This window comes from Tiliqua scincoides, chromosome 1, assembly GCF_035046505.1.
Source record: "Tiliqua scincoides isolate rTilSci1 chromosome 1, rTilSci1.hap2, whole genome shotgun sequence".
Taxonomy (NCBI): Eukaryota; Metazoa; Chordata; class Lepidosauria; order Squamata; family Scincidae; genus Tiliqua; species Tiliqua scincoides.
Window position 1 is genome coordinate 259044634 of NC_089821.1, and position 16244 is coordinate 259060877.

The following is a 16244-nucleotide window of genomic DNA, read 5'->3' on the forward strand; positions in this document are numbered from 1 at the left end:
TTGCAACTATATGAAGTAGAATATCAGATCTAGCAATTTCCTTAGTGATCAATATCCTTCCTAGTCAATTTTAAGATTTAAGTTCCGCTTTGACATTTTAACTTCTACCAACTAAGCCTACATATACCAAATGTTGTTTATGTGTGTGCATGTGCATGTGTGTGTGTCTTATGGCTCGATATAATTGATTTTTCAAACCACAGGGGACTGTTGTGATCATTTTATTCTGAACTGCTACTTGCTTTGGAATAGAGAACATCTGCACCTAAGCAGTAATATTAATTAACTAAAGCACAGATTCCAGATAGAGGTTTTTGCCACTTCAGCTGGTAATTATTCTGGGAGATAAGTTACTTGCTCTTGTTGTTATGTTTTGTGTTTGCACAAACAAAACAAAAAAAATGTGTTCTCAATGGTATGTTTTCTGAGTTCTAAACTGAATTCTGCTGCTAATAATATGCTTTCTTAACTCCACTTAATTATGTACATTGCAGCCTGTCAGTACATATACATAGGTCTCCAGATCTGCTAAGGTCCCCCCCCCCAAAAAAAAATGTTCCCCCCCCTCTCCCTTTTCTTGAAACTGATGTGAGTGGGGAGTGGGTGGCTAGATGGAGGGAACTTTTGAGCACCATATGTGGTTCTCAAGTCTTCATTTGCCTTATACTGCTATATGGGGTTTCAGAAAATTACTACAGAATGAAAACTTACTATTAGTGCTGCAGTTTTTAATCTGTTAACATAAAATAAATCAGTTAACAACCTGATCCTAACCTGCGCTGGCAGGCCAGCTGGTCTTGGAGTATCCAGAATAATGCCCCAGCCACCCCAATAGTGCTACTCAGATCTGTGCCAGCTAAATCGCTGGCACAGATCCAAACTCCCAGTGTAAGACCAGGCTGCTCGGGGGTGGGGGGTGGGGTAGAATCCAGCTTAAGTGCCTGAGGCTGGCCCCTCCTGGGCCTGACTCACCCGCCTTCCCCAAGCCCAGACGCTGCCCGCCCTTGGCTGGCACTTCCTTACCAACCATAGTCCAGGAATCAGTGCGAGGAGGCTGGTGCGCATCCTTGCACTGGCCTCCCCAACTCAAAAGGAGATCTAGATGTGCCGTATATCTTACACACAGTTTGTGATACTGCTCGACCAGTGCAAGGGACATGGGCCAGTCGCTTGAGCACTCAGGATTGTGTGCTGAAACTCCTTATCAATTTAATAGGTGTTCCTGATTAATCGGACATCAGATTTTTTTAAAACAAAATTTTTGATACAAGTACTTGAGACAAACTTCTCCAGCAAACAAGTGCTGTTTGCAAACATGGCAAAGGGGTGAACTGGGTTACCTTGAGGCAGGAGTCTCTAAACCCTGCCCCAGGGGCTGGATGCAGCCCACTGAGAGCCTTTGTCAGGCCTGCGGCCAGCCTTTGGTCCCCTGAGAACTTCTGGCCACTTGACCAAACCTAACCGGAGCTGTGCTCCAGTCGTGTCCAAAGGGTGTTCTGAGGACCTAAAAACATCACTTCCTGGTTTCCCCCCAAAACCTGGAAATTATTTTTTGTGCCTTCCATAGGCCTTAGAAGGCTTTTTAAAGTTTGGGGAGGCCTCCCTGGCCATCAGAACATGCTCTGGGAGTTTCTTGTGTTGTGCTGGTTCTGAGGTATTTACTCCTGTATATTTAAATAAACTGCTTGGGAGGTGGGGAAATAGGGGTCCATTTGATTGTGTGCTTTATTTCTGTGGTGTGTGTTGATGTTTGGAGAAATCCTGGAAATTTGAGCTCATTCATTCATTTATTCATTCATCTAAATTTAAACTCTAATCTGTATTTATTTAAATTTTATATTTAAATTTTTTTTTCCGCCCTCAACACTGAGCCAGATATTTGATGCGTCCTTCTGGCCAAAAAGTTTGGAGACCCCTTGCCTAAGGTGATAAGCTATTATCAAAGATGCTAAACTGTCTTCTATATTTGATTGTGGGGGAACAAATAAATTAACCAGAGCAAGACTCGGTGAACGAATAGTTTAAATTACTAACTGTTGTTTCATAACAAAACCAGGAAAATAGAATAGTTTCCTATTCTGTCAATATTTTGTTCTTTGGAAGTATAATATCAGTAGAAAAGTAACATCATTCCAGGAATCTATTACCATCTATATTTTGAATAGCTTATAACATTAGATCTGTTGGGATTTATATACAGTTGGTGTCAATATGATTTGTGTAAACTAAAGTCTTGTTCATATGATGGGGTAATTTTGTTTTATGACCAATTTTGGGGAAAAATGGATGAGAGACAACCTCGGATATTGCAATATTTTCACATAAAGCGTATTATTACAATTTGTATGAGAAAAGTGTGGACCTATGCACAGTCTAACAGATGCTGAATGGTTAACTCAAACCCCTGATGAGAAAGGTATGGTCAGTAAGTGGTACAATATTTTACAAACATTAACCATAAAGCTGCAGGCTGTTTTAAAAACGTGAGAGAATTGGAATAGCATTTAAACCACATCAGTGTGACTTGCAATGGAAAATACTGTAAAACATCTGCTAAATGTATCATTACATGTTTTATAAACTCCGAATTTAATTGGTACTTAACCACCATATAGCTAAAGTTCATAGATATAAGCTTCAAGCTGATATGTGTGTTGGAGGTGCCAGATACCCAGATACATATTTTCTGAGAATATCCAGTAAAGCGGATTATTGAAAAGAGATTACAACTAAGATATAACAGGATTTATTATCCCATATACACAAAAATGTCTTGTCTTGTTGAAAAATCTAGTCCCAGCAGATGATACAAAGTTAGTACTTTGCTCAATCAAAGCAGGATGGGTATTGGTTGCAGAAAAGAAAAAAGACATGTCGAGATTCAAGTCTCTGACTTACTCAAAGTTGTTAGAAAGATTCTAGTTTGTAGTTTACATGATGAAGCAGATACCAAATCTGTGGATACGGGATGGAGGATGTCTGTACTTAATTTGTAAATTATAAAAATGTCTTTGAATAGCATTTCTTTTTTGTACCTCTCCATTAAATATAATTTCTAATTTCCTGTGATGTACTTGAAAAGCCGGACATAGGAGAGACATTTGTCAATAAATTCAGTACTTTTGAAGTAGAAGTCATCTACACAGAACTGCAATTTCTACCTTCCCCCACCTTTTATTCCCTGGATATGAGTAACTAATCAAATTTTGTCAGTGGTTTAAAAGATGTAGACAGCCCTGTCAAGTCCTGTCTTGAACTCTAAGATGAATACCATAATAAGCAATAACTGAACAACTATATTGTGTTGCAAACTGCTGAACATATAAAGAAGGAAAGATAAACTGATGCTACAAAATGAATCAATCCACTGAAATACCTTATTGGCATTTAATGATAGCATGTTCCAGATTTATTTTAACAAATTTCTGATGCTTCCCCATATATCCTAATTTGATCTAAAACAACCTCTTGCAATAAAGTTCATCTGACCTTGATGATGTACCGAAGAGTTTATGTGTGTATGTATACTCTTTTAAATACATAGTGAAATTTCAGAAGAAAATAGTAATTATTACCAGGTGCTTTGTGGATAAAATTGCCCACGTACACCATGACTTAAAAGCGGGTGGTTGTTCTGAAACAGTGCTCTCTGGATTCCACTGTTTTGGACAATTACTGCCCAGTTTCAAACCTTTGCTTTCTGGGCAAGGTAGTTGAGCAGGTGGTGATGACTTCTCAGCTCCAGAGGGTCATATGGATCAGCATAAGGGGCCATTTTGGGCCAGAAATTTGGATTATGTTTTGAGAGGAAACCCAGATTTTTGTGGTTTCTGTTTGGGGAGAGGGACACTTATTTTCACTTTTTTTTATCAGTGCCTCTCATTTCTCCCCCCCCTTCAACTTTTTCTTCCCTATACTATTAACCTTTCAGCCACTGGCAGCCCAATCCTAACTAATAATAATAATAATAATAATAATAATAATAATAATAATAATAATAATAATAATAATAATAATATTATTAACAGGTATTTATATACTGCCTTTCTTGGTCTTTATTCAAGACTTTATTCAAGGTGGTTTACATAGGCAGGCTTTATTTAAATCCCTTATTAAATAGGGATTTTTACAATTTGAAAGAAGGTTCTTTCTTTCAAGAACCACTACATTCAAGGTGTTTCATTCCAATCTGGCTTCACATTCTGGCCTCCATCCTCCCACACTCAGAGCAGATGGAATAGCTCGGCTTCAGCTTGTCAGCTGCTTCAAGGTTGCACGGTGCCAGTGGCCTCGAACTGGCGACCTTGTGGATGTTATCTTCAGGCAGACAGAGGCTCTACCCTCTAGACCAGACCTCCTGCCCTAACTTTGTGAACTAACTTTCCAGTTGTTGTTGTTCCAGTTGTTGAAAGTTGTGAACTAACTTTCCAGCGGTGATGCAATCGTGCCTATGGGGCATGCACTGCATCCTCCGGTGGGGAGGCAGTCATGGAGACTTCCTCAAGGTAGTGGAATGCTTGTTTCTTTACCTTAAGGATGCGTTATGGCTACATCAGAGCTAGTTGGATAGGATTGGGCTATGGGGGTTTTTTTATGACACAGGGAACTAGGTAGCCATTGTCTCAGCAGAGGTTACACAAGCATCTGATGCTCTCATTAGAATGAAGATAAGCTTATTCTGAATAAGTTCCTCAGCAGACCATTTTGAAGAGGTTTATTCAGAACAAAAATGAAGCTATGAAACTTCTTAAGATCTTCTACTTCTTTTCTCACGTGTTTTTGTTGTATAGGTAGTTTGTTTCCATCATTTGTATCTACTATTCCACTGAACTTTTGTTCTTGCCCTTAAACTGTTGGCAGTGCATCACAAACAGCTTTTAAAATTTCCATTTATTTATTCACTGAATTTTCCAAGTTCACAATTTGACTGAATAGCTTGTTGTCCTGTACTACTTTGCAACAAGAAGAAATTGCTCACCTTTAACTTTTTTTTTTTTAATTTTTCTGTAGGGGAAAATGCAGTGTTGCACTTCTGAATGAGACAGAATCTGTTTTGTCGTATCTCGCCAAAGAGGTAATGCTGTGTTTTTAAAGAATTAGTTCATCTCTATATCCATCCCTAGCATATAGTTCTTTAAGCATTGGCTATTTACAGCAGAATGTTAGCAAACATGACAGTGCTTTTGCTAAATGGTGTATTGGTAATAGATGAAATTGAAAATGCTTTGTGTATTGTTTGTTGTGTGATACAGTAGTTCAGTATCTGAATTATTGATGCTTCTTTGTGAAAAGTAATGATACTAAAACCATTCATTTGACTTTCAGCCAAAAATTTTTAAAGGAAACTAGAAAGGCTGAATCTTTCTGGCTGCTATCTAGAGATGGATTTTTGTTCTGTTCCTGAGCCCAGTGGTATAAGACTGCTTTCTAAAGTGATGGAATTCTGATGTAAATAGCTAAGAATGTTCATGTAATATAGTGTAGTGACTGAGAGCCTGAGCAAGACTTCCCTGATTCAAATCTTGCATCTGCAAGGTCTCAGTAGTTGGCCTTAGAGCAAACTGCTCCCCAGCTGCAATATTGGAATAATAATCCTTACTTTACAGGTTTGTTGTAAGGATTTCATCAAGATATGAAACACACATATATGGAACACTTTGAAATCTCAAAAAAAAAAAAAAACACCACAAAAAACTCTATGCAATTACTAAGCAGTATTAACTCTGGGCTGGGGTTAGCTGACACCCAATGGAAACAGTGGGCAGCCCAGTCCTCAGCTACCCAGGGCACCCAGCCTCAGTGGCACCGAGAAGGGCTACCGAAGGATCCTGCGCCTCCCGGGCTACTGCTTGAGGCGCCTCGGGAGAAGGGGACTTTTGTCCCCTTCCCCCAAGTAAGGTAAGCAGCCCTGCAATGGGGCTACTCACTCTACTGTAGCGCGCAGCCCTACACAAGTGCCCTGGATCCTGCGGAATGGAGCTCCACGGAGCTGCCTCCTATCCCTCCCCCCAGGCATGCGTCCAGCCTGCCCCACTCCCTGCGTCACACCTCCCTGTCATGCCTCCTCCCCACCCTGTCCTCACCCCGCCTACTGTTCCGCAGCTCGGCGGTCCAGGAGACTGCCAAGCCGCGGAAGCTGGGCGACCGCCCCGCACTAGCCCAGCACCGGCTGGCGCTGGTCTAGCACTCACAGGAGCCAGCAGTGAGGCTGGCAAACGTGCCTTATGGCACGTTTGCGACAGTGCTCGGCGGCACGGGGCCATGCCACTGAGCACAGGATTGGGCCCAAAGGCTACAACCCTATCCACACTTATCTGGGCGTAAGCCCGCTTGACCGTAATGGGACTTTCTTCTGAGTAGACATGCATAGGATTGGGCTGTAAGCCACTTAAGCTGGGTAAAAAATGGGGAGAATAGTGTCCAATCCTACGTAAGATTGAGCTCTGTATCTCTTTGTTCTCTTCGCTTTGATTTTGTCTGTTTTAATGATGATGTCTGCTTTAATTTTTGTAATATTGTAATCTGCCTTGGATTTATAAGAAGAGTAGGGTATACTTTTTAAAAAAATACTGCATATGCTGGAAGAAAGAGCCCTTAGTTCTGCCCTAGAAGCCTAAGTGCTTTTCTTTTTAAAAAAGATGCTTTTCTTTTTAAAAAGCATTTCTTTTCAATATGCTGTTGAAACATTTTTGAATGAAGTTTTATATCTAATGATTGGAATTATCTTGTAGTTTCTGAGTTCTGAAATTATCACCGCAGAATTTTCACATCTTATGTCAAAATGTACATTTCTTGGTTTTTTTTTTTTTTACCTATTCACCTTTCTTAGGCTTAATGATGGTTAGAAAATGTATTTTTAGACAGTAAATGGTGGGTTTTTGTTTGGTTTTTTTGGGGGGGAGGGTCAGTGTGCTAAAGTGCAAGAATATCTGCTAGAGTGTTTTACTGTCATTAAATAATAATCCTTTGGAAAATGTATTGTTGTGTTTGGTTTTTTTTAAAGGATACTTTCTTCTATTCATTGGTATATGATCCCTCACTGAAAACACTTTTAGCAGACAAAGGAGAAATCAGAGTGGGACCCAGGTATCAAGCAGATGTACCTGAGATGCTTTCTGAAGGTAAGGATCTTATCATTTTGGTTTGGGCTACCAGCCTGTATTCTAACACATTCTCTCCTGTTAAAGCAGTTTAGAGTCATGGTGACAGCCATGGTAATGTGGATGCCATAGCATGTGAACTCTCAAACAGATGTATTGCAGACAGAATTTTTCTGCTTGAATTTGGACTCTGTCATTGGAGATGTAATAAATAATGTAAGTGAGTCGCACTTCAGCTGGACATTGTGTGACTTGATCCATAGAACCTACTCAAAATCTGCTTGCCCCTCTTCCCACAAGCATTCACCCTAGCTTCAGTCAGCACTAAAAGAGAGTGCAGTTATGGAACTAGTCAAATGCTGTGGCTTGCATTGTGATAGCCACAGCAATCTGTATCACTGACTAAAGAGCATCCCAACCCCATCCTATAACTGATGTCAGGTCTTCACACAGAATGAGAACTCAGGTGAATTGGCACAACCTTGTGGAATTACTTCCAATATTGCAAAAAGCAATTAACAAATTGGCTTTCTTTTTTTAAAGATTTTGAAAATGATATAACTGACCTACTCTTATCAAATAACCTTAAGCATCAAAGCAAAAAGTGATATTTACAGAATCTTGTCTGATTAATGGAAGAATTGCTGTAAAACAGTTGCGGGTCTTGGAACACTTTGAAAAACAGTAACCACCTACTCATTTCTGTGATTAACTGTGCCTTAGAAATGTATTATAGCTTTGATTACATCTTAATATACAGCATGAGACACTTTATCCCCCTATTTTCTCATGTATTTGAAAAATCAACACAGTATCAGAATACTGAAGAAAATAGTCTCTTTGGAAAGTTTCATAGTGGTGCTTACAAAACTGTGTCCTGAGATGGTGAAGCGCATAGGTCTGTGGTTCTCAAACTGGGGCATCGCGACACCCCAGCTACCTGAGCCCTGCGCGCTGCACCCTTAAGGACTGGGAGAAGGGGAGAAGGCAATGATGTGATCCCCAGAATTACGCTGCTGTGGGCTCAGAGAGGGCTTTCCCTAGCAAGCCTTACTTGCTGCCAGGGTCCATGGGGGGCTCTGCAGGGCTCCCCACAGCTTGTAAACATGGAAAACGCAATCGCAACCCACTCCTAGGTTGTGAACATGAAACTAGAAGTGGGTCGTGATCTTGTTTTTTCTCTATTTCCATGCTGTGGGGAGCCCTGCAGAGCCCCCTGCAGGGCTCCCCAGAGCCCCTGGACCCTGGCAGCAGGTAAGGCTTGCTAGGGAAAGCCCCCTCTAAGCTTGTAGCAGCATGGTCCTGGGGATCACATTGCTGCCTTCCCCCCTCCCCCACCAAGACTCTTAAGAGGTTCTTAAGAACCGCTGGCATAGGCTATTGGCAGGACATGTAACATGCTGGGGTGGGTGAGATGGAGGGGAAATGGGTGCTCCACCAGCCTGGGGCTAGTCCCATGGCAAACCTGGTAGAGTGAGTTTTGCAGTTTGACAGTACTGAGCCTACCTGAGCATTGTCAGCTGACCCCAAGGGCCAGTCTGTATTTTCCAGACCCAGTAAAGTGCTAGCTTCAGAAAGTGCTCCTCAGCCTGACTAGCTTGTCACTGTCATGAAATTACTGGGCTCCTGATCCTTTTTCTTGGTTGCTGTCTTGGATTGTGACTCCTGCCTACACATCTTTGTCTGGCCCTTCTGATCCCTGTTTGCTAATCTAGTAAACCCCTGTCTGTTCTTTGGCTCTTTTAGTCTGACAGCCAGCCCTCCCCTTCGCCTAGAACCCAATGGTGTAGACCTTGACCCTTTGATGAGATCTGATAATAAGCCCAAATCATTATTCCATTATGGCACGTGCATCACCATGTTCCTGATCACCTGTTACAATTTAAATAGATATTTCATAGTTTTATTAAGATGCAAATATAAAATCTAGATTTTTATAAATTTGATTAGTACTTTATCTTAAAGGTAATGTGACAAAGGGTGTTGAAAAACACCTATCACACTTTAGTCTCGGGGTTGGTCCATTTTTACCGATATGTTAAACCTGATCCATTTGCTATTTTAGTGTCACAGGCAAAGTGGGTTGTGTCCCTCTCACCCCACACACTGATTTAATGGTGCCAGAATGATGGACTGGCTGCTTGTGCTTTGCCATGGCCTCTGCAGCAGCAATCTAACCATGTGAAACGACATGTCACCTCTTGTGACATCAGTAAAGGACCTTGTATTGCTGGAACGCTAGTTCTGGCAGTGCAAAAACCCCATTAGAATTAGGGTGTTAGAAAAGAAATGTCGCAATAAAGTGTCTAACTTTTAGAAACTTAAAATAGTTTTTGTTTCTTACAATTGAAAGTGTAGAATAAGCTTACTATTCCTCAATTGAAATTTGGTAGGAACACCGGGAAGCTAGATAACATTGTCCTGTGAGCTATCTCTAGTTGAAGAACCAAGTGCCCATTCCAGAACTAGTAGCTATGTGTGTGTTTTCAAGCAGCAGGCTAGGAATCTATACAAATACATATATAGGCATTCCTAGGAAAGGAGTTAGGGGATGAACCATAGCTCAGTGAAAGGGTGCTTGTGGAAAGCAATTCGATCCCTCGTATATCCAGATATGGCTGGGAAAGGTCCCTGCCTGAATCCCTGGAGAGCTGCTCTCAGTCAGGGTGGACAATACTGAGCTAGATAACTGGCAGCTGTATGTGCAGAAGCTGAAAGTAGTTTTGAGAAAGTGTATTTTTATAAATCTCATTTTAGAAGTTAGAGACTTCTATTAAGTGAATTATTCATCAATTCAACCTTGATATGTGGAGGTTAGAATGTAAGACCTTGCATATCATCTCCCACTTCAAGCTGTGCAACTTGGAGGCATGGACGATTAATGCTGCTTCATGGGTTTTTTTTCTGTAAAATAAATTAATGGAAATAAAGACGGGAGACAAGCAGTCTAGCCACAGTGATGAAGATATGGATTCATGAGCTACACAAATACGGGGGCTAATTGCTTTTATTCCAAGGGCAGATGACAATGCATTCAGGGAAGGGTATTAAGATTCTGTTGCAAGCAATTTGTGTGTTGAATCTGTGATTAAGAAACAAGCATCTGTAAGCAGTTAAGTAGAAGTCTGTCTTCTACATATTTTTAAGGACTGTTGTGACCAATACGGAAGCGCACGCAACTGAAAAAGAGTTTCATACTGTGTACTGTTATTTTTAGAGAAGAAATGGATATTCTAAGGCTGCAGTCCTGTGCACACTTTCCTGAGAGTGAACCCCATTGAATACAGTGAGACTTACTTTTGAGTGGACATGCATAGGATTGCTCTACAAACTTGCTTCAAACACATTCAGGCCATGCACCAGGTTCATATGCTTCCTCCTCTAATGTGATCCCATATCCTCACTAGTTTGAAATAACTTTTTATTTTGTCTTTATGCAAATTATGATTGCTAAAAACCAGAGTTTTGCCTTCAACATAGAATAAATAACTCATTTCACAATGTGGAATTCCAATTCTGAGATGGGGGCAAATAATGGTTTGTCATAACCATAGTTTGCCCAATTCAAACCTGAACATAAGAACATAAGAACATAATAACAGCCCCACTGGATCAGGCCATAGGCCCATCTAGTCCAGCTTCCTGTACTCACAGCGGCCCACCAAATGCCCCAGGGAGCACACCAGATAACAAGAGACTTCATCCTGGTGCCCTCCCTTGCATCTGGCATTCTGACATAACCCATTTCTAAAATCAGGAGGTTGCGCATACACATCATGGCTTGTACCCCATAATGGATTTTTCCTCCAGAAACTTGTCCAATCCCCTTTTAAAGGCGTCTAGGCTAGACGCCAGCACCACATCCTGTGGCAAGGAGTTCCACAGACCGACCACACGCTGAGTAAAGAAATATTTTCTTTTGTCTGTCCTAACCTGCCCAACACTCAATTTTAGTGGATGTCCCCTGGTTCTGGTGTTATGTGAGAGTGTAAAGAGCATCTCCCTATCCACTCTGTCCATCCCCTGCATAATTTTGTATGTCTCAATCATGTCCCCCCTCAGGCGTCTCTTTTCTAGGCTGAAGAGGCCCAAACGCCGTAGCCTTTCCTCATAAGAAAGGTACCCCAGCCCCGTAATCATCTTAGTCGCTCTCTTTTGCACCTTTTCCATTTCCACTATGTCTTTTTTGAGATGTGGCGACCAGAACTGGACACAATACTCCAGGTGTGGCCTTACCATAGATTTGTACAACGGCATTATAATACTAGCCGTTTTGGTTTCAATACCCTTCCTAATGATCCCAAGCATAGAATTGGCCTTCTTCACTGCCGCCGCACATTGGGTCGCCACTTTCATCGACCTGTCCACCACCCCCCCAAGATCTCTCTCCTGATCTGTCACAGACAGCTCAGACCCCATCAGCCTATATCTAAAGTTTTGATTTTTTGCCCCAATGTGCATGACTTTACACTTACTGACATTGAAGCGCATCTGCCATTTTGTTGCCCATTCTGCCAGTCTGGAGAGATCCTTCTGGAGCTCCTCATAATCACTTCTGGTCTTTACCACTCGGAAAAGTTTGGTGTCGTCTGCAAACTTAGCCACTTCACTGCTCAACCCTGTCTCCAGGTCATTTATGAAGAGTTTGAAAAGCACTGGTCCCAGGACAGATCCTTGGGGCACACTGCTATTCACCTCTCTGCATTGTGAAAATTGCCCATTGACACCCACTCTCTGCTTCCTGGCCTCTAACCAGTTCTCAATCCACGAGAGGACCTGTCCTCTAATTCCCTGACTGTGGAGTTTTTTCAGTAGCCTTTGGTGAGGGACCGTGTCAAACGCCTTCTGAAAGTCCAGATATATAATGTTCATGGGTTCTCCTGCATCCACATGCCTGTTGACCTTTTCAAAGAATTCTATAAGGTTTGTGAGGCAAGACTTACCCTTACAGAAGCCATGCTGACTCTCTCTCAGCAAGGCCTGTTCGTCTATGTGTTTTGAGATCCTATCTTTGATGAGGCATTCCACCATCTTACCCGGTATGGATGTTAGGCTGACCGGCCTATAATTTCCCGGGTCCCCCCTCTTTCCCTTTTTAAAAATAGGCGTGACATTTGCTATCCTCCAATCTTCTGGCACTGTGGCCGTTTTGAGGGACAAGTTGCATACCTTAGTCAAGAGATCTGCAACTTCATTCTTCAATTCCTTAATAACTCTTGGGTGGATGCCATCAGGGCCCGGTGACTTATTGATCTTTAATTTATCAATGAGGTCTGAAACATCTTCTCTTTTAACCTCTATCTGACAACTCCTCGGTCATGAGGGGCCGTTCGGGCAGCGGTATCTGCCCGAGGTCTTCTGCCGTGAAGACAGATGCGAAGAACTCATTTAATTTCTCTGCCATCTCTAAGTCTCCTTTTATCTCCCCTTTCCCTCCCTCACCATCCAGAGGGCCAACCGCTTCTCTGGCGGGTTTCTTGCTTCTAACATATTTGAAGAAGCTTTTATTATTCCCCTTAATGTTGCTGGCCATGATCCACCTGATGATGGATATTACAAACCAGGAAGTGAAACAGGGAATCAGAACAACTGGAGACCAGTTTTTCTCAACCTTTAACAATTCAGAGCGCAATACCATAGTCTTTCGAAACTGAAGGTTGCCAACTACTAATTTCTGCCCAAGTTATTATATCACACAGACAGCTATGCATTTGATACACTCTCCAAAACATTTTAAAATTTGAACTTAATTTATTCTTATATGCATTGAACACATATTTAAAGATCTATGACTGTTGTATAGATTCTTTTATACGTAACAGTAATTATATAATTGTTTTATATATTTTAGTATGTATGTACATCACTTTGAAGGCAGACAGTCTAATATTGCAATTAATATTGTTTTGTTTGATTTGTGGTTTTGACAGGAGAAACAGATGGTCGGGAACAGGCAAAGCTTGAAGTGAAAGTATGGGATCCAGACAGCCATCTCACTGATCATCAGATTGACCAGTTTTTAGTAGTGGCACGGTAAGATAAACTATCCCCCAATTTTTTCTCAAAATAGAGGGGTATGATCCAGACCGGGGGTGCCCAAACCCCGGCCCGGGGGCCACTTATGGCCCTTGGGGGCTCTAAATCAGGCTCTTGGGAAGCCCCCAGTTATGAGCTTCTGGCCCTCCAGAGACTTGTTGGAGCCCGTGCTGGTCTGCCACAACTGCTGTCGGCAACTGTTTGACTGTTCGAACTTCTCACCTTCACTACTTGCTATTCCACATCTGTGATGCAGCAGTGGCAGTGAAGGAAAGGCTGGCCTTGCTTTGTGCAAGGCCTTTTATAAACCTTCAGCTACTGCAAGACCTTCATTCATTCATATAAGTTCCATCTCTAATATATTCACTTATGTAAATTTATCCAAATTTTAAATAGTAAATTAATGCTTTTTTTCCTGGCCCCCAACAGTGTCAGGACATGATGTGACCCTCCTGCCAAAATGTCTGGACACCCCTGATCCAGACCAAATTAAGTATGTTAACATTTATGGATTTCAACAGAAGAGTTCAGCACACGATTAAGGGCCCGATCTAGAACAGTGCATGCTAGCTCAGCGCCAGCACACAGTGTCACAAACATGCCGTGAGGCACACCTGCAACACTGCTGGGACAGTGCAGGCGCTGGCTCAATGTGTGCACATGCTGTGCCAGCACCGGATGGTGGATGGGCGACTTCTGCCTGGAGCTTCAGGCAAGCGCTGGGTGGCAGAGAGGTGAGTGGTAGTGTGGGGAGAGGTGTTCTGGGGCAGAGGGAAGGCTTGGCAGGAGAGGGAGTGGGACAGGATCCGGAGCCCCATGTTGGCCTCCTGGCCCAACACGGGGACTACTAAATAGTTGGCGCAGAGTCAAGTAGGCACATTGTGGGGCCGCTTCCCTTACTCGGAGGAAGGGGACAAATGTTCCCTTTCCCTCAGGAGCCACCTGGGTTGCTTACAGGATTTACAGGATGCTTACAGGATTGCTTACAGGATTTATGCCCAAAGATCCTGGGAGATCCGCTATAAACATTTTCCAGTTTGTTTTTTCTTCTGGTAGGGAAGTGACTGTTGTTCAGTGGTAGGAAAGACCTCTGTTTGCAAGCTTGCACAACAGAGTTGTCAGTAATGATCAATATGAAACAGTTTCATATGTTTTCTATACATTGGCTGTGTTTTTTTTTTACCTAGAAAAAAATCAAGAAGTGACATTTCCAGCATGCTGCTAGCATGCTTTCAACGTAATTGTTCTAAAAACAGTAAAATGACATCCCTTCATTGAAATCTATTGTTCAGAGGTCACCATGTTATAACCATACTCTGAACACACTATGGAGGCTGCCAATTCAAACAGGCGAAAGTGACATAAGAGTGGTGGCAGCCTTCTTTTCTAGCTCCGAGGTCATGTGGAGAAATTCTAGTGTGGCTAGCAGCTGGAACCTAAAAAAAGAATTCAACCCAAGCATGCTAGAAATTTAAAAAAAACCCAGCTCTCTAGTGCTATTAGCGCTAGATGATAAAAAAAAAATGCAGCCTATCTGTAACCAGGAAAGCAAACTGCTGGTTTATCGCTTAACGTTGAAATAGGCTTAAGTCTATTATAATCAATGTTACCATTATAAAACACAGTGTTGTAATGCAACTAGTGTGAAATACTCAGTGGGATTTTGATTTAAAAAATGAAATGCAATTTTAAGGTCTCTTTTATGAATGGTTCCTCCGCCCCCCCCCCCCAAATAAATTAATGGAAATAAAAATGGAAGAGGAGTGAAATGTTACTCTTTTGCCTGCTGTGCTTAACTTGACTGTGCTTAGCTATCTTATATCTACCCCTCTCATGATTCTTTTATGCATTTCCCTTTATACACCCTGTTGTTGTCAAAGTTTGGGCTAATTTCAGGGAGTGTATTTTACAAGAGTGAAATGTTCAAAGGTGAGGCCTAAAGAACATATTTGCTGATCTTGAGAGAGGCTGTAGCACATAGAGCACATGTTCTGCATGGTGAAGGCGTACCTAGGCTCAATCCCTGTGTTCTCCAGATAGGAGAGAAAAAAGTCCCACCTCACATTCTTAAGAGCTGCTACAATTCACCATGAAGCTTATGGATACAGCTTATTTTGTTCCTAATGTCACTGGCGTCACTAGGGAGGTGTGGGTGACGCGCCGGGGGGGGTGTGATGTGCCCTGGAGGGAGGACACGCTAAAATCACGGCATTAGGAGATAGCCCGTCATACCATACACCATTGTATGCGGAATGTCCAGCAAAATGCAATGCAAAAAACATAATTGAAATAGCTCCTATCCTTCAAAAGTTATGGCAAAAGAACTGGAAAGAAAAAATGCACGGATCCCTATGGAAAGTGAAAGTGAGCTGTATTGTGCATTTACTCACGAGTAAGCGTACTTGCCATTGTCTGTTGGAAAGGGCCGGCTGAGAGGAATCCAAGACACCAGAATGGTCCCAATCCAATGAATGCAGCCCCCCAAAACACAAAAGGTAGAAGGAGGTCCCTGTCTCCCTACCATTTACATCTATTGAGCAGAAACGAAGCCACGTGGCCGCGTTTACTCACAAGTAGGTGTACTTGCTATAGTCCGTCGGAAAGGGCAGGCTGAGAGGACTTCAAGGACGTCAGAATGGTCCTGATCCAGTGAATGTAGTCCCCAAAAACACAAAAGGGAGAAGGAGGTCCCTCCCTCTCTCCCAGCTGCAGTCTGTTGAGTCCTATGAAAAGCAAAGCAGCCTCACGGTCGTGTTTACTCGTGAGTAGGCAGACGTGCCTTGGCTGGTGGTCAGGCCAGGCAAAGGGGAATGTGAGGACACCAGAATGGTCCCAATCCGATGGAACTGGAGTGCAACAAATGCTCCAGAAGGCGCCCCCCCCCCATAAAAAGGGCAAAGAAAAGAAGCTTCAACTGGTAAGGGGAAAGTTTTCTATTTTGCACTTACAAAGCCAGGTGGGTCCTTATCTTGATATGCTTGAAATAGAAGAACTTTAAACTGGGCGCTGGGAAGGGCTGAAGATCTCACTGTTTTTCTTTTTGGGGGGGGGGGGGGTTATTGCAGGCAGGCTACAGAGTAAGCTCCATTGACCACTATGGGTCTTACT

At 42.4% G+C, this 16244-nt stretch overlaps 1 protein-coding gene across 1 annotated transcript in view; it reads left to right on the forward strand.

Moving 5' to 3' along the window:
• MTA3 (metastasis associated 1 family member 3) overlaps positions 1–16244 on the forward strand; it is a 136449-nt gene that overhangs the window by 36944 nt on the left and 83261 nt on the right. The window contains exons 5-7 of the mRNA XM_066611779.1: positions 5011–5074; positions 7004–7121; positions 13031–13133. Of these exons, the coding sequence (XP_066467876.1) occupies positions 5011–5074; positions 7004–7121; positions 13031–13133 (285 nt within the window). The remainder of the gene's footprint in view (positions 1–5010; positions 5075–7003; positions 7122–13030; positions 13134–16244) is intronic.